The sequence below is a fragment of the Symsagittifera roscoffensis genome, chromosome 1, assembly GCF_963678635.1.
Source record: "Symsagittifera roscoffensis chromosome 1, txSymRosc1.1, whole genome shotgun sequence".
NCBI lineage: Eukaryota > Metazoa > Xenacoelomorpha > Acoela > Convolutidae > Symsagittifera > Symsagittifera roscoffensis.
In genome coordinates this window covers 38,892,343-38,918,138 of record NC_087062.1, presented here as the reverse complement: position 1 = coordinate 38,918,138, position 25,796 = coordinate 38,892,343, and the positions used below count along the sequence as shown (strand labels likewise).

The 25,796-nt window shown below is 37.7% G+C and overlaps 1 protein-coding gene across 2 annotated transcripts; it reads right to left on the bottom strand.

Moving 5' to 3' along the window:
- Positions 1-826: 826 nt before the first annotated feature.
- LOC134856719 (glutamate-rich WD repeat-containing protein 1-like) lies at positions 827-24,744 on the bottom strand. Of its 2 annotated transcripts, none has more exons than XM_063872988.1 (8): positions 24,551-24,744; positions 19,833-20,087; positions 19,244-19,519; positions 6,542-6,693; positions 4,299-4,497; positions 3,836-4,053; positions 1,372-1,534; positions 827-1,040 (listed from the first exon to the last, which is right to left on the bottom strand). In XM_063872988.1, the coding sequence occupies exons 1-8, from the start codon at positions 24,690-24,692 to the stop codon at positions 859-861; spliced, it is 1,587 nt and encodes a 528-aa protein (XP_063729058.1). In that variant the 5' UTR covers positions 24,693-24,744; the 3' UTR covers positions 827-858. The 2 variants fall into 2 exon arrangements, with proteins under 2 accessions (XP_063729058.1, XP_063729059.1); XM_063872989.1 differs by having other exon boundaries at positions 19,307-19,519.
- Between the last annotated feature and the right edge of the window lie 1,052 nt (positions 24,745-25,796).

The following is a 25,796-nucleotide window of genomic DNA, read 5'->3' as shown; positions in this document are numbered from 1 at the left end:
GCCGTAAAAATTTAGATTACTCGAGTAAAGAGTGTTTAAGAGTTTTTTGCGCCATTTTAGGAATAAAAACTCAATTTTTTTTTCAAAATTCAAAAACTTTCTGTGAACTTTTTTTGATTTTTTTTTGAACTTTTATTTCTTTTTCTACAAAAAATATTTTCCAATTTTATGTATGTGAAGGTATTTCTATTAACTGTTTGCAAATAATTAAAACTAATATAATGGTTATTGTTTGTTGCAATGTCGTTTTGGATACATTAAGTCTTTCTTTCTTTCTAGCTTTCTTTATATATTCATTGAATCTATAGAGTTCCCAGCAAAAAAGAGTTTCCGAAGTAACATTTGAATTGATTAAATATTAAACAGGGTATCACTGTTCTTCTTAACGTCTCATCGATGATTGGACTTAAGTGCTTAGCCAATTTATTAGTAAGGTTGCATTTCCAATTATATTGTAATTTAGCTGTTTTCACCTTTCTGAAAGCTTGCTTTTCAAGTACCCATTCTTGCAAGAACCCGTCCTTCTTTTCAAAACCGCCACCTTCAATTTGTTGATGGTTTGGCATATTGAGTGCAATCATTGGAAAGCAGAACAACCGTATCACGTTTACGCACAACTCGCATTCTGGCATTTTCTCAAAAATGTGTCATCAGCTCAAAAAATCTTGGAACACTTTTGTTTGAGGGAATCTCGGAAAAAATTTAGTCGATTTAAAAGAAAACACAAAATCCACTTCCCAGATTTGAAAACTTCTGGACTCGGACTTGAGTATGCCCCCAAGAAATTTTCACCGCTATAGGTTCTTTTTTAACTGAAAAAAACGAGCAGACAAAGCAATATTGTATTGTAAGCTAGCGTCATAAATTATTAGGCAACAACAAATGGAGTCCGTCTTCGGCAGATGAGAGGAGCATGTGAGCGACACTCTTGTGCCATGTGAGTTCTTTGATGAGAGTCTGCTGTCCCTCGTGCAGAAAGAGCAGCTGTGCAGGCAAGTCCCCCTCTTCCCCGTCTGCACTCGAGGACAAGTTGTCACGCTCTGAAAAAATATATTCAAGCGCCTACCTGCTCGAAAACCTCATTAAAAAATTAAGTCGTTTAAAAAGCACAGCACTTCAAAGAAGAAGCCAGTTCAAAAGTCAGCATGAAATCTAAGGGCTAACAAAACATCAGTAACAATGAAAACATCAATTTTCCTCTCCCACATTAACTTCCACCTTTTTTGTTTTAACTGCCTTATCAAAAAAACAGCCGAGATTTCAGACGTTTAACACATTAGTTGAACAAGTTTAGAAAACCAATAACGATCTATTAAATTGAATGATATTCGAACTAATTCACTATCAATAACGAAAGCGCATAAGTTTTACCCAGAGAGAGGTCCCATATGGAGACGGTGTTGTCGTCTGACGAGGCAGCGAACTGAGTGGACTCGTTGGGGTTCCACTTGACCGAGGTGATGGGTCCCTTGTGGAACCCAAACTGGGCCACAGGTACAGGGCTACAGCCACTGCTATTGCCACTCTTGCTTATCTGGAAATATCAAAACATAGCCACTTAGCATGAAGCACTTAGCATAGTGGTAAGGCGTTCACTTTCAAATCGTCAGATCGTGAATTCGATCCCGAGCCATGGCAATGATAGTGTATCAGGACGAGCTCTCATTTGACCAAAATCGGCTGCAATAGTTGAACCACGCAAAAGTTCTAGACGCAAAAACGGCCTTGAGTCGCAAAAAAACAGCTTCGCTCAACAAAATAACACAGTCTGGAATGTGGCTAGAAAATAAAAATGGACTATCCTCGACAGGACTGATAAGGCCTACTGATAGCTCTGCGATTCGCACAAACCATAGCCAACTGACACTCGGAAAAGAGTAATGAAGGCAAGGAAATTCAAAAAAGAAAATTTTGAATTTCAAAAAATAGATGGCCTTAAAGCTCTTGGAATTTGTAGAACAATTTATGATGGACACTTTTTTGCTGAAATTAACCCAATTTGAGAAGACTGGATCAATAGGTAAAACTTTTATTTCACTGGGAAATCTGATAATTAATTTCCATTTTTGAAATTAGAAGTCGATCACGTTTTTCATGACTTTTACAATTTTGTTGTTCGATAGTGGAGTTTGCCTTCCTTTTAACAACAGCATTTGAACTTAAAAAGAATTCAGAAGTCAAACCGCGAAAAATCAAAATTGAGCGTGAACAAATTTTAGGACTTTTTCTTGAAAAAAACCTGAAAAAAAAATCAACAAGTCCTCTATATGAGTACTCACTATGTTCATTTCTCTTAAACAGTCAAAGTGAGCAAGAACACAAATATCATACAGCGAATCAAGAGCAAAAAAATGTTATTTCAAGCCACCAAACAACTGATTTCAATTCATGCAAAAAAATTTTCGGGAAATTTTTTTTGACGAATCGTAGTTGACTAGCGTTTGTGAGTTATCAAAAAAAACTTTAAGGAAACTTAAAAGTAGGTCGGTATTTCTTACTAGAACACAGCCGTCTTTAGTTCCATTTTTAACCAGCGTGTAACGAACCTCCGGTGCTTCGAATTTTTAACAACTCATAAAAGACCGCATATATTGGAAATAGGGTCTACATCCTTTGAGTATACTCTGACAGTACCCAATTATAGGATTCATAATTTCAAACTTAGTAAGGTTTTTAGATTCAATTTGTTTTTAATTCAAATTTTGAAAAACCATAAAATTTTGCGTTCATAAAGTTTTTTATATCCAAATTCTTTAAAAAAGAATATATTAAATGAATTAAGAAACTTCACATCTCGGAAACTAAATGAAATTGAGCAGTTGCAACTCCTGAAGTACTCCTACAGTACCCAACTACAGCGTTGGGAATTTCAAACTTTGAAAAACTTCAAACTTAAGCTTTCTAGAATTTAAAAAAAACAATAGAAGACGTCTGTCTCGAAACCTGCCAAGATTTGAACAGTCGCATTTGGAGGCAAGATTTGCAAGCCCTCATGGTACTCTGACAGCAGACAGAATTGGGAATTTTTTTCTGAAAGTTTTTCTGAAAGCTTTGAAAAATCACAAAAAAAACATCGTATCTCAAAAAGACATATCAAACATAACATCTTGGAAACTAAGAGCACTTGAGCAGTCGCATTTGGACGCAATATTTGCAATTTGGAAATCCTGAGAGTAGCCTTACAGTTGGGAATATCAATTCTTTTGAATTTTTAAAATCTTAAATTTCTGAAAAATTAAAAAAAAAATCAAACACGTCATATCTCAAAAACTACAAGTATTTGGGCAGTCATATTTGGAGGCAAGATTCGCAATCCTTGAGAGTACTCTGAAAGCACCCAAAAACAGGGAATTTCAAGTTTTTGTAATTTGTGTTATCGAAAAAAAATTTGAAAAAATCACAATAATCGTCGTATCTCGTCTAATAAAAGGAATTGGGCCTTCATAAATGGAGGCCAAATTCGCAACATCTGGGAGAACCCTATCAGCAGTCCACTTTTGGGCTTCTTTTTTAAAACTCAATGAAATAAAAACTGAATTAAAACTGGAAAATCGAAAAAATTTCTAAACCATTGCAAAATACGATATAGCTTAAGCGTGGTAAAATTTTTCGTTTAACATACAAAAATAACAAGTCGAAGAAACTTAAACGTGGCGAGATAGTAAAGCCGCATTTAAATATATAATAGATTTACTTTCAGCTTTCAAATCTCCTTGATCATATAGCAGACTTTAAGTTGATCATGTTTTAACTGAACTTGTTTTATATAAGGCGCTGTCTTATTTTTATCATTCATTAATACTGATTTGACTTGTATGAATCCAAATGCTCTTACCTGTCGGAGGTCCCACACTTTCAATTGACAGTCGTCTCCACCACTGACAATGAATGGATCCCCCTGAGGATTCCAGCCGATCACATTCACATCCGAGGAGTGAGCTCTGTCCACACTCAACATACTCTTAGTCAGGGTCCTCTTGTCCCATATTCTGACTGCACTGTCTGTACCACAGGTGCTTAGTACTGTGGACTCTGCTGGGGACCACTGGATGTCTGCAAAACCAGCATCAAACTATTGCATCATTCCATATTTCTCGTAACGTGTATCTACTAGGCTAGTGCCGTTAAAAAAAATTTATATAGCATTTTCTTTTAAGTTAAGTTAAGCGCGTGCTTAGTCGTGACTTTGAAAATCTAGGCTACAAAATAAAACAGCAATAGAAAAACTAAGACTAACATATTCCGCGCGACACTTCAGCCTTTTGGTTTTAAAACAGAAGAAATTTAATCACTCTAACCTTCTACCGATCCTCTGCTCCCTGAAAACTTGCACACATTTGAGACTCGACTGCCCTCATCAGCCAGTTCCCATACATGCAGATTACCACTGCAGTCTCCACTCGCAATCTGATTGGTGGAGACGGGCGACCAATCAAGACCATATCCTTCTGTACTGTGCGCTGTGTATACTTTCACAGGTGTCTGAGGATCGGTTTCCTAAAAAAATCAGAAGCGGTTTCCGCACAGAAATATATTTTTTTAAAAAGTCAACCGACGGTTGGAAAAGACTTAACGAACGCAAGTGACCAGATATAACACAGACCGAATAAGAAGAAAATAGATGGCCTTAAGGCTCTTTAGATTTCTATAACAATTTATGATTGACACTTTTTTGATCAAAATTAAACCAATTTGCGAGAACAGATCAATAAGTAAAATTTTTATTTCGCTGAGAAATTTTAAAATAAAAATTCACTAGCGATAGAGTTGGTGATACTGATTTAAAACTTCTTGAAACGTTCCAAACAATCTGTCTGGACTTTCCACCTTGATCTTAATTAAGATTTCAAGCAGAAACTAATAATCCTTCTTTGCGTTGCGCTTTCCTGCTTTGCGCTGCTCTGCCTTGAACTGCTCTGAGATGCTTTGCTTTGCACTGCCCTGCTTTGCACTGCGCTACTCTGCCTTGCCCTGTCTTGCGCTACCATGCCTTGCTCTACCATGCTTTGCGCTAACTTACTATGCTCTTCCATGCCCTGCATAGCCTTGCGCTGCCTGCATTGCCTTGCTCTGCCCTGCCTTGCGGTGCGTTGTTTGCGCTGCGCTGCCAAGCTTTGAGAAGTCCTGCCAAGCTCTTCCATACTTTGCACTACCCTGCTATGGTCCCTCCTGTCGTCCTACCTAACGGCTTGCCCTGTGCTGCCTTCGGCTTGCCTTGTGCTGCCCTTCCTTCTTTACGCTGTCCCGCTAAGCTCCCCCTTGTCTTGCTTTCCCTTGTGCTGCCCTGTCTCTTCATGCGCTCAAGAAAAATCGTCCAGACATTTGACCTTGGCCTTTCCAAGCTTGCTTTATCTAAAAATTTTGTCGTGTAAAGTCAAATCGATTTCTGAACCGTTACGAGAGAGGAAATAATAAACATATCTTGCTTTGCCTTGCCTATACTTGGCTTGCTTTGCACTGCCGTGCCCGGCCTTGCTCTGCCTTGTTTGCGCTGCGCTGCCCTGCCAGGTTCCTTCTTTTCCTACCTTGCCTTGTGAGGCCCTACCACTCCTTGCCTTGTGAGGCCCTGCCCCTCCTTGCCTTGCCTCACCCTGCCCCTCCTTACCTTGCCTCACCCTGCCCCTCCTTGCCTTGCCTCACCCTGCCCTTCCTTACCTTACCCTGCATCGCATCTCCCTGCCTTGCGCTGCCCTTCATTGCGCCCAGAATTTTAAGACAAAATGTCTAGATATTTGACCTTGACCTTTTCAAGCTTGCTTTATTTAAAAAAATTTTGACGTGTTAATTCGAATCAATTTTTTAGTCGTTACAATTTCTTAATCGCCCAAAAAAATTGAAACCAACTACCCTTTGCACAGTCCTTCCCAACCCTGTGCTGCCTTGCCGTGTTGCCCTGCCATGCCCAGCCTTGTTTGTGCTGCGCTGCCCTGCCATGCTCCTCCTTGTCCTACCTTGCCTTGTGAGGTCCTGCCCCTCATTACCTTGCCTTACCATGCCCCTCCTTGTCTATCCTGTCTCTCTTTGCTTTGCGCTGCCCTTCCCTGCGCTCAAAGTTTCAAGAAAAAATGTCTGGACTTTTGACCTTGAACTTTCAAAGCTTGCTTAACCGTTACGAGTGGTGAAATGTTAAAAATGGCACACAGAAATTGATAACGACTTGCAATTAGATAAGATTTTCAAAAATAGAAGTCGATCACGTTTTTCCTGGTCTTTACATTTTCGCTGTTCGGTAAAGGGTTTGCCTTCCTTTTCACACAGGAAATGAACTGAAGTTGAAAATAAAGCCAAAGTCAACCCGCCAAAAAGTAAATCTGTACCTGAACAATTCTTTTTAGATTTTTCCTGAAAAAAAAACGAGGAAAAAATCATCACAACCTATATAAAGTCTGAACTACGCTCATCGACTCTTAATTACTGATCAAATCTTACTTGGCAAGATTCAGAAAATTTCAAGGTTGAAGCTAAGAAATTGTTCAATATAGGTCTGTATATTAGAGTCTTCACTAAAATATACTTTTTCAAGGTATAAAAATGAACTAACATAGCTACTGCTTGATGCGTCCAGACGTTTGAGTGAGGCGGTGACATTGTATAGAGAGACTACTGCTTTGCTGGACCATGATGCAACCATGAATGTGTCCTTATTCACTTTGGACTGCCTCACCCGGTTGCAGCACCCATCGTGTTTCAGGCCTATTGTGTACGAAGCAGGTTTTGTACGAAGCAGATGTAAACATATTGGATACTTCAAAGGAACCACATAAGAGCAACATCCGGAACAGCAGTTTTAAAAGAAGTCGGGAAGATGAGCTGTCAAAATTGATCTGGAATATTATGACACCCCAGTAGCTTGTTAGCCAACTTAAAAAAAGAAGTCCCCAAACATATGGCTGAAGCTGCACTTCGCGAACATGCAAAAACCGACAAAAATTAATACGAAAAAAAACTTTAAAAAAGATAACCGGTTACTTTGCAAGTACCACAGAATGTTCCGACCATAGTCAAAAATACAAAATAGAAGTTTTTCAGAATAAGTGTCGTTTTTCTGCGTGGTGTGATGAAAAGATCTGAACGAAAAGCTAGAGCTTAGGAATATTCGACAGTCGTCGAAAAATAAGTAGGAAAACAATTTTTGCAGAAAAATTACTAGAGAGTCAAAAATTTTTTCAAATTTGTGGGTTTTTCTATAATATATGATTCAAAAAAGGCACTAATACTCAAAAAAAACTAGCTTTTCTCGAGTAAAACTAAGTTTTAACGGCAAAAACTAAGCTACTGTAAGCTTTTGAGCTATTAAAATTCTTGTGATAGACCTAATTGTTGTGATAGGCTTATTGAATAGTGTGATTTCAGAGATAGATTGTCGGGGCAGCAGTAGAGGCCCCCTTATTATTGCTGAAACCTGATTTGCATGCTGTTTTGTGAGCCTGTCGCAGTAGTTAGGAACAGAGGACGTAATACGACAAAGAACCCTCAGGTTGTCTTGCTTCTTCAACTCTTGCTTTATATCCCATTGTAAGTGTCTATTCTATCTTTCGAGGTTTAACACGGATTATATATGCTATGCGGATTCATCAACTCATTGCTGACTCTCAAACAAAACATCTGGAATTCCCAACTTTAACATTCTATCTATTCCAGGGGGTAAAATTGTCGACGTAATCTAGTTCTAGTTCATTCCCGCGGAGACACTTTACAAGTTACCGTCCTATTTATCGGAGCTAACAACCTCTTCAATGGCGATAAACCTCATCTGCCTCACCCATGGAAGAAGCTTCCGAGACTTCTTTATTAGCAGAGAGGCTTACTACGCATGCCAAAAAAGTTTATTTTCTAGGCTTACCTCAACATAGTGCTATATAACAAATACGAGCCAACTTAGAACGACGCTGGTCATTTAGCTGTAATTGAGTGCAAAAACAATGGTCTCTGCGGTAGCTGGTCAGAATTTCAATTGATTTTCCGCTGTTTCATTTTCAGGATTCGCAGGAAGTTTGGTTTTAATCATAGTAGCTTAAAAAGAACACCTGAGTAGCTAAACTAGTTTTCATTAATAATCCGCCGTTTCCTTTTAAAGATTCATAATAATAATAATAATTGTAGTTCCTGCGAATCGCAGAGGAGCTATCAGTAGGCCTTAACAGTCCTGTCGAGGATAGTCCGTTTGTATTATTTCCCCACATTCCAGACTGTGTTATTTTGTTGAGCGAAGCTCTTTTTTGCGACCCAAGGCCGTTTTTATGCGTCTAGAACTTTCATGTGGTACCACTTTTGCAGCCAAATTTGGTCAGGTTGTGGTAGACCTGAAGCTAGAGGTCAAGTGAGAGCTCGTCCTCACACACTATCATTGCCATGGCATGGGATCGATTACACGATCTGACTATTCTAAAGTGAACGCCTTACCACTATGCTAAGTGCCCCTAAGAGCGAAAAGATGGAAGGAAGAAACTTTTGATGTAAACATATTGGATACTTCAAAGGAACCACATAAGAGCAACATCCGGAACAGCAGTTTTAAAAGAAGTCGGGAAGATGAGCTGTCAAAATTGATCTGGAATATTATGACACCCCAGTAGCTTGTTAGCCAACTTAAAAAAAGAAGTCCCCAAACATATGGCTGAAGCTGCACTTCGCGAACATGCAAAAACCGACAAAAATTAATACGAAAAAAAACTTTAAAAAAGATAACCGGTTACTTTGCAAGTACCACAGAATGTTCCGACCATAGTCAAAAATACAAAATAGAAGTTTTTCAGAATAAGTGTCGTTTTTCTGCGTGGTGTGATGAAAAGATCTGAACGAAAAGCTAGAGCTTAGGAATATTCGACAGTCGTCGAAAAATAAGTAGGAAAACAATTTTTGCAGAAAAATTACTAGAGAGTCAAAAATTTTTTCAAATTTGTGGGTTTTTCTATAATATATGATTCAAAAAAGGCACTAATACTCAAAAAAAACTAGCTTTTCTCGAGTAAAACTAAGTTTTAACGGCAAAAACTAAGCTACTGTAAGCTTTTGAGCTATTAAAATTCTTGTGATAGACCTAATTGTTGTGATAGGCTTATTGAATAGTGTGATTTCAGAGATAGATTGTCGGGGCAGCAGTAGAGGCCCCCTTATTATTGCTGAAACCTGATTTGCATGCTGTTTTGTGAGCCTGTCGCAGTAGTTAGGAACAGAGGACGTAATACGACAAAGAACCCTCAGGTTGTCTTGCTTCTTCAACTCTTGCTTTATATCCCATTGTAAGTGTCTATTCTATCTTTCGAGGTTTAACACGGATTATATATGCTATGCGGATTCATCAACTCATTGCTGACTCTCAAACAAAACATCTGGAATTCCCAACTTTAACATTCTATCTATTCCAGGGAGTAAAATTGTCGACGTAATCTAGTTCTAGTTCATTCCCGCGGAGACACTTTACAAGTTACCGTCCTATTTATCGGAGCTAACAACCTCTTCAATGGCGATAAACCTCATCTGCCTCACCCATGGAAGAAGCTTCCGAGACTTCTTTATTAGCAGAGAGGCTTACTACGCATGCCAAAAAAGTTTATTTTCTAAGCTTACCTCAACATAGTGCTATATAACAAATACGAGCCAACTTAGAACGACGCTGGTCATTTAGCTGTAATTGAGTGCAAAAACAATGGTCTCTGCGGTAGCTGGTCAGAATTTCAATTGATTTTCCGCTGTTTCATTTTCAGGATTCGCAGGAAGTTTGGTTTTAATCATAGTAGCTTAAAAAGAACACCTGAGTAGCTAAACTAGTTTTCATTAATAATCCGCCGTTTCCTTTTAAAGATTCATAATAATAATAATAATTGTAGTTCCTGCGAATCGCAGAGGAGCTATCAGTAGGCCTTAACAGTCCTGTCGAGGATAGTCCGTTTGTATTATTTCCCCACATTCCAGACTGTGTTATTTTGTTGAGCGAAGCTCTTTTTTGCGACCCAAGGCCGTTTTTGTGCGTCTAGAACTTTCATGTGGTACCACTTTTGCAGCCAAATTTGGTCAGGTTGTGGTAGACCTGAAGCTAGAGGTCAAGTGAGAGCTCGTCCTCACACACTATCATTGCCATGGCATGGGATCGATTACACGATCTGACTATTCTAAAGTGAACGCCTTACCACTATGCTAAGTGCCCCTAAGAGCGAAAAGATGGAAGGAAGAAACTTTTGATGTAAACATATTGGATACTTCAAAGGAACCACATAAGAGCAACATCCGGAACAGCAGTTTTAAAAGAAGTCGGGAAGATGAGCTGTCAAAATTGATCTGGAATATTATGACACCCCAGTAGCTTGTTAGCCAACTTAAAAAAAGAAGTCCCCAAACATATGGCTGAAGCTGCACTTCGCGAACATGCAAAAACCGACAAAAATTAATACGAAAAAAAACTTTAAAAAAGATAACCGGTTACTTTGCAAGTACCACAGAATGTTCCGACCATAGTCAAAAATACAAAATAGAAGTTTTTCAGAATAAGTGTCGTTTTTCTGCGTGGTGTGATGAAAAGATCTGAACGAAAAGCTAGAGCTTAGGAATATTCGACAGTCGTCGAAAAATAAGTAGGAAAACAATTTTTGCAGAAAAATTACTAGAGAGTCAAAAAATTTTTCAAATTTGTGGGTTTTTCTATAATATATGATTCAAAAAAGGCACTAATACTCAAAAAAAAACTAGCTTTTCTCGAGTAAAACTAAGTTTTAACGGCAAAAACTAAGCTACTGTAAGCTTTTGAGCTATTAAAATTCTTGTGATAGACCTAATTGTTGTGATAGGCTTATTGAATAGTGTGATTTCAGAGATAGATTGTCGGGGCAGCAGTAGAGGCCCCCTTATTATTGCTGAAACCTGATTTGCATGCTGTTTTGTGAGCCTGTCGCAGTAGTTAGGAACAGAGGACGTAATACGACAAAGAACCCTCAGGTTGTCTTGCTTCTTCAACTCTTGCTTTATATCCCATTGTAAGTGTCTATTCTATCTTTCGAGGTTTAACACGGATTATATATGCTATGCGGATTCATCAACTCATTGCTGACTCTCAAACAAAACATCTGGAATTCCCAACTTTAACATTCTATCTATTCCAGGGGGTAAAATTGTCGACGTAATCTAGTTCTAGTTCATTCCCGCGGAGACACTTTACAAGTTACCGTCCTATTTATCGGAGCTAACAACCTCTTCAATGGCGATAAACCTCATCTGCCTCACCCATGGAAGAAGCTTCCGAGACTTCTTTATTAGCAGAGAGGCTTACTACGCATGCCAAAAAAGTTTATTTTCTAGGCTTACCTCAACATAGTGCTATAAAACAAATACGAGCCAACTTAGAACGACGCTCGTCATTTAGCTGTAATTGAGTGCAAAAACAATGGTCTCTGCGGTAGCTGGTCAGAATTTCAATTGATTTTCCGCTGTTTCATTTTCAGGATTCGCAGGAAGTTTGGTTTTAATCATAGTAGCTTAAAAAGAACACCTGAGTAGCTAAACTAGTTTTCATTAATAATCCGCCGTTTCCTTTTAAAGATTCATAATAATAATAATTGTAGTTCCTGCGAATCGCAGAGGAGCTATCAGTAGGCCTTAACAGTCCTGTCGAGGATAGTCCGTTTGTATTATTTCCCCACATTCCAGACTGTGTTATTTTGTTGAGCGAAGCTCTTTTTTGCGACCCAAGGCCGTTTTTATGCGTCTAGAACTTTCATGTGGTACCACTTTTGCAGCCAAATTTGGTCAGGTTGTGGTAGACCTGAAGCTAGAGGTCAAGTGAGAGCTCGTCTTCACACACTATCATTGCCATGGCATGGGATCGATTACACGATCTGACTATTCTAAAGTGAACGCCTTACCACTATGCTAAGTGCCCCTAAGAGCGAAAAGATGGAAGGAAGAAACTTTTGATGTAAACATATTGGATACTTCAAAGGAACCACATAAGAGCAACATCCGGAACAGCAGTTTTAAAAGAAGTCGGGAAGATGAGCTGTCAAAATTGATCTGGAATATTATGACACCCCAGTAGCTTGTTAGCCAACTTAAAAAAAGAAGTCCCCAAACATATGGCTGAAGCTGCACTTCGCGAACATGCAAAAACCGACAAAAATTAATACGAAAAAAAACTTTAAAAAAGATAACCGGTTACTTTGCAAGTACCACAGAATGTTCCGACCATAGTCAAAAATACAAAATAGAAGTTTTTCAGAATAAGTGTCGTTTTTCTGCGTGGTGTGATGAAAAGATCTGAACGAAAAGCTAGAGCTTAGGAATATTCGACAGTCGTCGAAAAATAAGTAGGAAAACAATTTTTGCAGAAAAATTACTAGAGAGTCAAAAAATTTTTCAAATTTGTGGGTTTTTCTATAATATATGATTCAAAAAAGGCACTAATACTCAAAAAAAACTAGCTTTTCTCGAGTAAAACTAAGTTTTAACGGCAAAAACTAAGCTACTGTAAGCTTTTGAGCTATTAAAATTCTTGTGATAGACCTAATTGTTGTGATAGGCTTATTGAATAGTGTGATTTCAGAGATAGATTGTCGGGGCAGCAGTAGAGGCCCCCTTATTATTGCTGAAACCTGATTTTCATGCTGTTTTGTGAGCCTGTCGCAGTAGTTAGGAACAGAGGACGTAATACGACAAAGAACCCTCAGGTTGTCTTGCTTCTTCAACTCTTGCTTTATATCCCATTGTAAGTGTCTATTCTATCTTTCGAGGTTTAACACGGATTATATATATTATGCGGATTCATCAACTCATTGCTGACTCTCAAACAAAACATCTGGAATTCCCAACTTTAACATTCTATCTATTCCAGGGGGTAAAATTGTCGACGTAATCTAGTTCTAGTTCATTCCCGCGGAGACACTTTACAAGTTACCGTCCTATTTATCGGAGCTAACAACCTCTTCAATGGCGATAAACCTCATCTGCCTCACCCATGGAAGAAGCTTCCGAGACTTCTTTATTAGCAGAGAGGCTTACTACGCATGCCAAAAAAGTTTATTTTCTAGGCTTACCTCAACATAGTGCTATATAACAAATACGAGCCAACTTAGAACGACGCTGGTCATTTAGCTGTAATTGAGTGCAAAAACAATGGTCTCTGCGGTAGCTGGTCAGAATTTCAATTGATTTTCCGCTGTTTCATTTTCAGGATTCGCAGGAAGTTTGGTTTTAATCATAGTAGCTTAAAAAGAACACCTGAGTAGCTAAACTAGTTTTCATTAATAATCCGCCGTTTCCTTTTAAAGATTCATAATAATAATAATAATTGTAGTTCCTGCGAATCGCAGAGGAGCTATCAGTAGGCCTTAACAGTCCTGTCGAGGATAGTCCGTTTGTATTATTTCCCCACATTCCAGACTGTGTTATTTTGTTGAGCAAAGCTCTTTTTTGCGACCCAAGGCCGTTTTTGTGCGTCTAGAACTTTCATGTGGTACCACTTTTGCATCCAAATTTGGTCAGGTTGTGGTAGACCTGAAGCTAGAGGTCAAGTGAGAGCTCGTCCTCACACACTATCATTGCCATGGCATGGGATCGATTACACGATCTGAATATTCTAAAGTGAACGCCTTACCACTATGCTAAGTGCCCCTAAGAGCGAAAAGATGGAAGGAAGAAACTTTTGATGTAAACATATTGGATACTTCAAAGGAACCACATAAGAGCAACATCCGGAACAGCAGTTTTAAAAGAAGTCGGGAAGATGAGCTGTCAAAATTGATCTGGAATATTATGACACCCCAGTAGCTTGTTAGCCAACTTAAAAAAAGAAGTCCCCAAACATATGGCTGAAGCTGCACTTCGCGAACATGCAAAAACCGACAAAAATTAATACAAAAAAAAACTTTAAAAAAGATAACCGGTTACTTTGCAAGTACCACAGAATGTTCCGACCATAGTCAAAAATACAAAATAGAAGTTTTTCAGAATAAGTGTCGTTTTTCTGCGTGGTGTGATGAAAAGATCTGAACGAAAAGCTAGAGCTTAGGAATATTCGACAGTCGTCGAAAAATAAGTAGGAAAACAATTTTTGCAGAAAAATTACTAGAGAGTCAAAAAAATTTTCAAATTTGTGGGTTTTTCTATAATATATGATTCAAAAAAGGCACTAATACTCAAAAAAAACTAGCTTTTCTCGAGTAAAACTAAGTTTTAACGGCAAAAACTAAGCTACTGTAAGCTTTTGAGCTATTAAAATTCTTGTGATAGACCTAATTGTTGTGATAGGCTTATTGAATAGTGTGATTTCAGAGATAGATTGTCGGGGCAGCAGTAGAGGCCCCCTTATTATTGCTGAAACCTGATTTGCATGCTGTTTTGTGAGCCTGTCGCAGTAGTTAGGAACAGAGGACGTAATACGACAAAGAACCCTCAGGTTGTCTTGCTTCTTCAACTCTTGCTTTATATCCCATTGTAAGTGTCTATTCTATCTTTCGAGGTTTAACACGGATTATATATGCTATGCGGATTCATCAACTCATTGCTGACTCTCAAACAAAACATCTGGAATTCCCAACTTTAACATTCTATCTATTCCAGGGGGTAAAATTGTCGACGTAATCTAGTTCTAGTTCATTCCCGCGGAGACACTTTACAAGTTACCGTCCTATTTATCGGAGCTAACAAGCTCTTCAATGGCGATAAACCTCATCTGCCTCACCCATGGAAGAAGCTTCCGAGACTTCTTTATTAGCAGAGAGGCTTACTACGCATGCCAAAAAAGTTTATTTTCTAGGCTTACCTCAACATAGTGCTATATAACAAATACGAGCCAACTTAGAACGACGCTGGTCATTTAGCTGTAATTGAGTGCAAAAACAATGGTCTCTGCGGTAGCTGGTCAGAATTTCAATTGATTTTCCGCTGTTTCATTTTCAGGATTCGCAGGAAGTTTGGTTTTAATCATAGTAGCTTAAAAAGAACACCTGAGTAGCTAAACTAGTTTTCATTAATAATCCGCCGTTTCCTTTTAAAGATTCATAATAATAATAATTGTAGTTCCTGCGAATCGCAGAGGAGCTATCAGTAGGCCTTAACAGTCCTGTCGAGGATAGTCCGTTTGTATTATTTCCCCACATTCCAGACTGTGTTATTTTGTTGAGCGAAGCTCTTTTTTGCGACCCAAGGCCGTTTTTGTGCGTCTAGAACTTTCATGTGGTACCACTTTTGCAGCCAAATTTGGTCAGGTTGTGGTAGACCTGAAGCTAGAGGTCAAGTGAGAGCTCGTCTTCACACACTATCATTGCCATGGCATGGGATCGATTACACGATCTGACTATTCTAAAGTGAACGCCTTACCACTATGCTAAGTGCCCCTAAGAGCGAAAAGATGGAAGGAAGAAACTTTTGATGTAAACATATTGGATACTTCAAAGGAACCACATAAGAGCAACATCCGGAACAGCAGTTTTAAAAGAAGTCGGGAAGATGAGCTGTCAAAATTGATCTGGAATATTATGACACCCCAGTAGCTTGTTAGCCAACTTAAAAAAAGAAGTCCCCAAACATATGGCTGAAGCTGCACTTCGCGAACATGCAAAAACCGACAAAAATTAATACGAAAAAAAACTTTAAAAAAGATAACCGGTTACTTTGCAAGTACCACAGAATGTTCCGACCATAGTCAAAAATACAAAATAGAAGTTTTTCAGAATAAGTGTCGTTTTTCTGCGTGGTGTGATGAAAAGATCTGAACGAAAAGCTAGAGCTTAGGAATATTCGACAGTCGTCGAAAAATAAGTAGGAAAACAATTTTTGCAGAAAAATTACTAGAGAGTCAAAAATTTTTTCAAATTTGTGGGTTTTTCTATAATATATGATTCAAAAAAGGCACTAATACTCAAAAAAAACTAGCTTTTCTCGAGTAAAACTAAGTTTTAACGGCAAAAACTAAGCTACTGTAAGCTTTTGAGCTATTAAAATTCTTGTGATAGACCTAATTGTTGTGATAGGCTTATTGAATAGTGTGATTTCAGAGATAGATTGTCGGGGCAGCAGTAGAGGCCCCCTTATTATTGCTGAAACCTGATTTGCATGCTGTTTTGTGAGCCTGTCGCAGTAGTTAGGAACAGAGGACGTAATACGACAAAGAACCCTCAGGTTGTCTTGCTTCTTCAACTCTTGCTTTATATCCCATTGTAAGTGTCTATTCTATCTTTCGAGGTTTAACACGGATTATATATGCTATGCGGATTCATCAACTCATTGCTGACTCTCAAACAAAACATCTGGAATTCCCAACTTTAACATTCTATCTATTCCAGGGGGTAAAATTGTCGACGTAATCTAGTTCTAGTTCATTCCCGCGGAGACACTTTACAAGTTACCGTCCTATTTATCGGAGCTAACAACCTCTTCAATGGCGATAAACCTCATCTGCCTCACCCATGGAAGAAGCTTCCGAGACTTCTTTATTAGCAGAGAGGCTTACTACGCATGCCAAAAAAGTTTATTTTCTAGGCTTACCTCAACATAGTGCTATATAACAAATACGAGCCAACTTAGAACGACGCTGGTCATTTAGCTGTAATTGAGTGCAAAAACAATGGTCTCTGCGGTAGCTGGTCAGAATTTCAATTGATTTTCCGCTGTTTCATTTTCAGGATTCGCAGGAAGTTTGGCTTTAATCATAGTAGCTTAAAAAGAACACCTGAGTAGCTAAACTAGTTTTCATTAATAATCCGCCGTTTCCTTTTAAAGATTCATAATAATAATAATAATTGTAGTTCCTGCGAATCGCAGAGGAGCTATCAGTAGGCCTTAACAGTCCTGTCGAGGATAGTCCGTTTGTATTATTTCCCCACATTCCAGACTGTGTTATTTTGTTGAGCGAAGCTCTTTTTTGCGACCCAAGGCCGTTTTTGTGCGTAGAACTTTCATGTGGTACCACTTTTGCAGCCAAATTTGGTCAGGTTGTGGTAGACCTGAAGCTAGAGGTCAAGTGAGAGCTCGTCCTCACACACTATCATTGCCATGGCATGGGATCGATTACACGATCTGACTATTCTAAAGTGAACGCCTTACCACTATGCTAAGTGCCCCTAAGAGCGAAAAGATGGAAGGAAGAAACTTTTGATGTAGACCCTAAGCTATCAGTAACCAAAGAGCCTATAACCAATGAATTGGCCAATCCGGAAACCAAGAAGCCGTTTGAACAGCCCGTATAAATTATTGAGTAACAACGAAAAAATTAAACCTTCTTGGGCAAAAACATATTGAAACAAAAGAAAAATTATTTGAACATACCAATGATCTATCAGATCTGACAGACCGCTGTATAGAGCTAGAGAAGTACTCCAGGAAACAATGCCTAACTTAAGTAAATCTAGACTATGGAGAGAAACGAATAAAAGGCTGAGCGACAAAAGCCCCCGGCGCAAAAGTTACATGTACATGAACACCTACATGCAAAAGCACGGGGGGCTTTTGACGGGGGGCTTTTGTCGCGGGGGCTTTTGACGCTCAGCGGAATAAAATTGATTTGCTTAAATTTTTACGACAGTATATGAAAGTGAATTTAAATAAGAAAATATTGCAGCGTTCCACCCTTTAAGCAACAAACTAAAGTCGCCGTTGGTTCTCAAATTAATCTGTAATGCAGACAGAAATTTAATATAGCTAAGAAAAAACTGGCTGAAAAATGTTCGTAACTCTAAGAACTTCCCAATCATGATTGAAGAAGGCCTCGCCCCTAGAGACAGAAAAAAAGTTATACTCACAAACAAATTGTTTTCGTGGGAAATCCGAACGATTCAACTTTGGAACCAGTTCAACTAAAGTCTACCGACGAGCTTGCATCATTTGCACGACCCCAAGAAACGAATAATGAGCAGTTGGATCCGCAGATGAACGTAGGAATGAGTATTAATGATTATTTTAAATTTGAGTTGATCAATGAAACCCCCACATTGTCACCATTACGAAGAAAACCAGATACTCAACGAAGCCAACAACGATTTAAGCAAAAGTTTGTTTTATCACCATTGAAGAATCTCGGCAAAAGTCCATGACAGAAGATATTTTGAGTACACTGGTGCCCGCAATAGTCAATGCAACTCAATCAGCTATAAAAATGGCTCGAAAGGACTGTCAACTTCAGGAAACTCCCTTTTGGCTGGACCAGGATACGACCAAAAACAAACCAACAAATCTTTCGGTACTACTTTTAAATGCAATATCTCTGAAAACACATGCTGAAGATATAGAAGCCATTATACATTGTCTTGAAACTCCGCCGATCTTACTATGCCTGATTGAAACCTGGCTCAATGAAAATGATGATCTTAAGGCATTTGTTATAAATGGGTATACCCAATATAGATCTGAGTCACACCGATGCAAAGGGGAGAGGGGTAATGATTCAAGCTACAACGAATGCGATATAATCGAGAAGGCCACTGAATTTCTTAGAAGAACCAATAACTGTGAAAATTGCATATAAACATTATATTTTTATGTTAACACTTATATATAATCCACCTATAAAAAACAAGTGAAATTTCATTGAAAATTTAGATTCACTACTTGAATCATGACCCCTAAAATGACATACTTTTTTGCGGAGATTTCGACACATTAAAAATTATTATTGTCAGACAAAGCTATTCAATATGCTATTCAAATCTTATGCATTTGAGTTATTAGTTAAAACAGTGACTCCTATAGTCAATGAGTCACAGACCTGTACTGATCATTCTGCAGTTAGAGACATCGACAGTATTTCAGTAAATGTTTCAGAAAACCATGAATTTGCTTATCATTGCCCAGATGAAATTAAGTTTCGATTCAAACCAACTGCAGACGATAATATGCAAACTTATCGTGATACTTCTTTCACAAATCCTGAATCAGGTAGAAAAATTATTCTTCCTTAATCATAGACTACTAAAGTTTATCACAATTTATGATTATCTGCGCTAGCTGATTTTGCGTGGAAAGAAAAAAAACTAAAACACACCCGAATATAAAGTTCCTCCCAATCATTTTCTACGGGTGACTACGGGATTCGAACCCAGGCCTCATCATTGAGCCGTATATATTAACCACAGCTCCATTGTGCCTAACTTCGCCGTAAATACAAGCAGCAAGGAATGTGCCTTGACTTAACGGATATGGCTGAACTGAATTTGAACTAAACGCCAGGTTATAACAAATATAGTAACCGTTCTTATAGTAATATAGTAACCGTAACAACTTGCACAAAAATCGGCAATCATTTTCATATTCAAAAACATACCAATGCAATGCATCGTGTTCTTTCTCAGAGCACTGCCACTTTGCTTTGCCTTTTTCTTTTTACCTCCACTTCCCTCTCCCATTTTACTCTCTCCATTCGAAGTTTTCTGTTTCTTGTTCGGAACGACGTCGTCTTCTGTCGTATTAATGTCGGCATCTGACTCGTCGTCCTCGTCGCTAGATGAACTGTCGCTATCGTTTTCCGTCTCTCCAAACTCGACCTCAGATTGAGTTTTCTTTGCAAATGATCGGCATTTGAAAAGGTAAATTCTATTTTCTGAAACAACGAATCAGTTGTAAAAAAACTAAGTAAAATAATCACTCAGATTTATTTTAAAACAGCTGTTTAATTCTGAAACTGAGCTCATCAATAAAAAAGACTTGCGTTGCGTACCCTTTCAAAAATGGGTTATTATTTCAAACCGTTTTATCATTTCAAAATGCAGAGGTATGATTTTAAATTCCTACTAAATTTCAAATGACAAAACTTTTTTATATTCTAATACATAACTATCTTTTTTCAACTTAATTTCAAAATCTAAGTCGATTGAAAAACAAACAGGCGAATACTTAAATATAAGTTTTAATACCTTTATCTTTGTCCGCTTGCGACCCCGCAACAAAAGTGAGAGTATAAGGCGACTTGTGTTGCACTGGGTCAAACGATCCAAAAGCATCCACCGATAAACAAGGCCAACTCAACTTCATTGTTCGGAATAAATCATACACTGACATGTCTAGCTCGCCATCCTTCAATTGGACACCTCGGCCGGCTTTGTTTTCTCTATTCGTTACCCCTTCATTCGCGGTAGAAGTATCAACATCTTCATTATCATTTTCGTCGACTAAATCAAACAAGGACATCTGCACGGATTACTTAAATCGACAAACTTTGGTAAAAAGTTTTTGAGGACTGCTAGAAACTTTTTTTTATTGTTTAACCCGCGTTTGAGAGAACCACTATCTAACACCATTTTTCTATGAAGCAGAACATCGAGCTCTCCCCAAAGATCCGAGTTGAATTGCAGGTAAATAAGGAAAAATATCAGAATAATGCAGCTTTCAGCAACCGATAGTGATGAAAAAGCGACAAAGGCGTGCGCCTTCAGCCGCAAGGTCCGTGGTCCGAAGCGCCAAAATGATCCCCGCTCGCTGCTTGCAAGGGTGAAATAAAATTTCCTATCACAGAAAAATAACCAGAACAATTGCAAGTATTTATAACTTAGTGGCACAATAGTAGCAAGCCGCAAGGAGCTGTACAGCTTACATAATAGAACTTTCATGGTGGTCTAACAAAAAAGTATTTTGTACTTTAAATAAAGGAAAAAACAGATATCAATTATTTTATTGTCTTTCTTTCAGTAAAATTATACAAATGAAGTATTCAAATGCCAGTTAATACAGTCTATGAAAATCAAACATGATAAACAAAAATTTTTCTCGAAACTGGATAAAAAAATGTTCTCTCAAATATTTGCGATGCCACTAAAAATTATACGCGGTGAAAAAATAGTACTAAGCATTTCAAACCTTTTCATCAATATTCATTTCAACCTCAACAATTATTAATATACGCCATAAAGTTGATTTGAAGCAGATCAATTATCATTAAAAAATTTTAAAAAACATTACGCTAAAATTACTAACCTAAATCTGAGCACTAGTCTGAATGAACAAACGCAAAACGAAAGATTTGGAAATGAAAGAGCGTCTTTCAAAATAATAATTGAACACAGGTGAAGCTGCGCTTCGCAAATACTAGCGAGAACACGACAAAAAGCAGTTCTAGAATTCTAACCGAACTCAAACCTACGACCTGCTGTTACCTAGAAATTATGAGTCTCACGCACTAACTACTCAGCCACGGACGCTTAGTTCATCACAAACACTAACCACAAATAAAGCTGAGAAAAGATTCTATGAAATTTCCAATGTTCGTGATCGTGATTATAGCAAAAAGGCACACAAGTGAAAAATTTTATTTGCAAGTTGGGAAGAAAAAAAGAGAAGGTTCTGACTAAAACACTAGCTGCTCGCTAGCAAAAATTTAAAAAAAAAAAAACTGTTTTTTTTCTCTATGTATAGGTGTTTATAATCGCTTGTAAACCCCGATGTTTCCGGTTGAGTATAATAATTGGATACTGTTCCGACTTACGAAGGAAGTGACCGAATATTTGACCACAAATTTCGACCGTTTAACTGGCAAATTTTGTCGGAATTTCTAATATCATCCAAAAAACCATGTGGCCTGAGCCCGAATATGAAACAATATGTTAGCCGTTTTAAGTTTTTGCAATTTGCGGCTGACTTGAAAACTGTCACTTTGGCCATATTGGGACAAGTAACGCGCGATTTCATTCGTGCTATTAACATGCAAGGCTATTCAATCAGGCTCAGAAATCAATCCAAAATGAATGAAAGCATGCCAGTTGTTCTAATTTAAACGGTACTATATGCTAAAAGACTGCTCGTATATCAGGGCAAAGCCCTGAATGTTCCGACTGTCCCTGACTTCATATGGAATAGTTTTTGGGAAAAGAAAATATTGAAAACCTTTAAATTTTGGATAATATCAAAGTGTGAAATGTTGAGTCGTATGAAATTAACACGACTGATCCGATTAGCTAGCCGCAATTCAATTAGGAACAATTTTGTTGTGCGTGATAATTCGCCACGCATAAATAATTCGCATTACCATCCCAGAAATTTGAAAAAATTCATCAAAGCGCGCATAATTTAGTCCAAAACATGACCAATTTGGCAATTTTCAAACCCCCAGAGCTTCACAAAAAATAATCGGCGGTAAAATTTCTTTTTGAATTTGAACTCAGGAAGTCGATATCTTCAATAGAGTATACAAAAAAAAAATTGTTGAAAACTATTATTTTGATCGTCGAAAATTGACTGAATAAAAAAACCAAACCGAGCATAAATATTCCGTTTCCTTCGAAAGTCGGAACAAAAAACCACTTTGAACTTTAAATGGCGTTGGGGGGAGTGATTTGAAAAATCTAAAATTAGAACTTTTTGATGAAGAAAACTACTAAAATTAACGTGAAAGCATTCAGGGTGTCGCCATGAAGCAATCAGTTTAGTTTTAACGAGCAATTCTGGCAACGAATGAATTTGAAAAAAAAAATTAACTAGGTGTAGTACTGTATACCTATGGCTTTATCAACAGTGCTTACAAATTAACAGATATAGTCGATTAACACGACTGATCCGATTAGCTAGCCGCAATTCAATTAGGAACAATTTTGTTGTGCGTGATAATTCGCCACGCATAAATAATTCGCATTACCATCCCAGAAACTTGAATAAATTCATCAAAGCGCGCATAATTTAGTCTAAAACATGGCCAATTTGGCAATTTTCAAACCCCCAGAGCTTCACAAAAAAAAATCGGCGGTAAAATTTCTTTTTGAATTTGAACTCAGGAAGTCGATATCTTCAATAGAGTATTCAAAAAAAATTGTTGAAAACTATTATTTTGATCGTCGAAAATTGACTAAATAAAAAAACCAAACCGAGCATAAATATTCCGTTTCCTTGGAACAAAAAACCACTTTGAACTTTAAATGGCGTTGGGGGGAGTGATTTGAAAAATCTAAAATTAGAACTTTTTGATGAAGAAAACTACTAAAATTAACGTGAAAGCATTCAGGGTGTCGCCATGAAGCAATCAGTTTAGTTTTAACGAGCAATTCTGGCAACGAATGAATTTGAAAAAAAATTAACTAGGTGTAGTACTGTATACCTATGGCTTTATCAACAGTGCTTACAAATTAACAGATATAGTCGATAACTTATGGAGAAAAATGATTAACGTATCAAATGACAAGTTGTCTAAAAACAATTGAAAGCCAATTTTGAAAGCTAGCCGTCAGAAAACGAGACCGAAACCCTCAGACAAAATACTTCTTTGAAAAAACGTCTCCTGAACTACCAAGCAGTAACTAAGCCGACAGTACTTGGGTAGACGCTTAGATGCTCGTTGCCACAAAAAACTGTTGTAACATAATAATTGAGCGAAAACAAATATAAATTCAAGATATTAAGTTCAAAAGCACACACAAAAAACCTACTTTCACCTTTATAAAACAAATGAGCAAATCTAGCTGAAATCGAGACCATTTCACCCAAAAAAAAACACATTTTAGTTGAAACACGAAAATAAAAATATTTAAAAAGCAAACGATACAAAAGTAAAGCTGTAAACTTCCAAATTACAGGGATAAATCAAAATCAATCGTAGCAAGAAAATTATTAACCCAAAAGAAATTCGCAAATATAGTTTAAAAAATGAGCAGAGAAAAGATAATCCGACAGAAAAAATTCCGAAATTTTTAGCTCCTAGCTGGAATCGAACTCAAGAACTTTTGTCCCAAGCCTGGACGTTACGTTTACGCTAAACAGGTAAAAAGAGTAGCTGTAACTTAATACACTAAAAAGTACGCCGAGGAAATCGAGCAGAAGAGTTCGCGGACAACGTTTTAATTGCAGCGTGTCTACAACCCGTTGCAATACCCTTGCTAATCGCAAGGACAATTAAATCAAATAAAGAACAATTGGATACCCTTTTCAAACAAACGGATTCCGGAAAATGTTGGAATTGAGTAACCAGCTGTAAAAAAGAAAAAGCAGACTTAATAAAAAAGACATATACGAGAAATCCGTGATCTGGTAACTTAGCCGACAAACAGCAAGCAGAAACACTATTATCCAAAAATAAGTGTTTTTTAGAGCTGAAAATTTCTAGTTTGATAGAATTACTAGTCCTGGCTGGGCTCGAATCAGGGATTTTTGGCGTCCACTTCATGAGCTTAACTCTACGCTGGGCATAATGAATTGAATAAGTTTGCTTCGGTAATTAAAGCTATCAAATGATTCAACGAGTAGACAAGACTATTACAGGAAGAAAAGCAGAGGCGCCGATTTAATAACGCTTGGATACTACAACCCTAATACGCAAGAAAAAAAAACGTCATAAATGAGCTCGTAAAGCCAAAGAACATGCAATAAATCCGCTGGCGGACTAAATCCCCCAGGATAAAAACGCCCGGATAAAAACCCACCAGATCTAATCCTCTATACTTTTTCAAGCAAGAATAAAAACTCCGTGAGAAAATTCGCGCCTTCTGTGAAGTAACTAAGACATTTTAGCTTGCGATCGAAATCTTTAACTTTCGCGGTAAAAAGGTGTTTGTTTCTTGGAACGTCCGTCGTCATCTTGAAATTTTAATGTGATTTCATAGATTGGAAAACCATCATTTCGCTCATTTCCATTTAACAATAACTACTTAACTACCTTGATCAGAAGACGATTCGTGATACTCTTCGTGTATTATGTCTTCAGTATCACTGACTTCGTCATCTTCTTCATTTCCTACCTCTTCGTTGTCATCGTCATCCTCATCACCAGTGTCACCTGTATTGAGTTCTGACCTCATGTCTAATGATGAAAACTGTTAGCCGTGTAGGAAAAAAACAATACACAAGTCTAAACCTGAAACAAGGCATAACATAAAAATCCCACTATGCATGTATTATTTTTCAAAATAAAACTTCATTTCAATAAAATGCTTTTTTGAATAGAGAACTTTTGTTTGAATAGGGAAAACAAAAATTCAAGGAGGGAGAGAGGTTGCCGAGTAGATCAAAAATTTTTATAAAATCTGTGTAGGATAAAATTGAACGATTGTTTCATTTAATTTTTGCAGCTAAAATATTTAAATTTTATTTAGCCAAATAAAAATAAAAAAATTAAACCAAATCAGAATATTGTCCGAGATACAAATGCCTGATAATCAGGACACACGACAATTTACACCAAAAAAGTCAACCACTTGAAATTCCTTTTCTTCAATCACCTTCAGTCAGTCTAGAAACACTTAATTTAAAAAGTTATCAAGACAGCATAAATTGAGATTTAAAAAATATTATCAGATAAGGGCAAAATAAAATCAATTAAAAGTTTCAAAAACCTATAGATTTAAGCACCAGCTAAAGTACAACCTGGTGATAACAAAGGAAAGAGTACGGATCTAGGATTTTCTCGAGGGGGGGCGGATTTTCAAAAATTTTGTCGACCTTTTTTTTAGGTCGACCGAATTGATTTTTCGATCTCTCCCTACGCACAGTTTATTCCCTGTTTTAGCCCAAACTTCTGCGCCGCAGGCAAAATTTTGAAAAAAACAGTCAAAAAAGCCGTTTTTGGGCACTTTTTGAAAAATGTTGACAAAAAATCGCGTTTTTTTTGGCGCGCGCTCCCCCTCAAAATTAGTATATATTGGCGCCGCGGGCGCCTTTAGAAAAACTTTAGGGTCGGTCGGCCAAAAATGGATTTCTTAAAAAGTAGCAAAGGGGGACCCTTTGGGTCGGCAAGGGGTCGAATCCCTGAGGGGGGGTTTAGTCGGCCCCCCGCCCCCGCCCCCTAAATCCGCCCCTGAAAGAGTAGAATTTTCATTATTGATTTTCTTATTTCTTATCTCTTCATATTTTTTTTCTCAAAAATTGATTGAGAAATTATTCCCTCAATGATTGAGACTTATGTT

Coding starts and splice junctions, on each gene's coding strand:
- LOC134856719 (XM_063872988.1), bottom strand. CDS start 24,692: ATGAGGTCAGAACTCAATACAGGTGACACTGGTGATGAGGATGACGAT. Junction 19,520..19,832: donor GCAAGCGGACAAAGATAAAG/GTATTAAAACTT, acceptor TCGTTGTTTCAG/AAAATAGAATTTACCTTTTC. Junction 4,498..6,541: donor ACGCATCAAGCAGTAGCTAT/GTTAGTTCATTT, acceptor TGATTTTTTTAG/GAAACCGATCCTCAGACACC.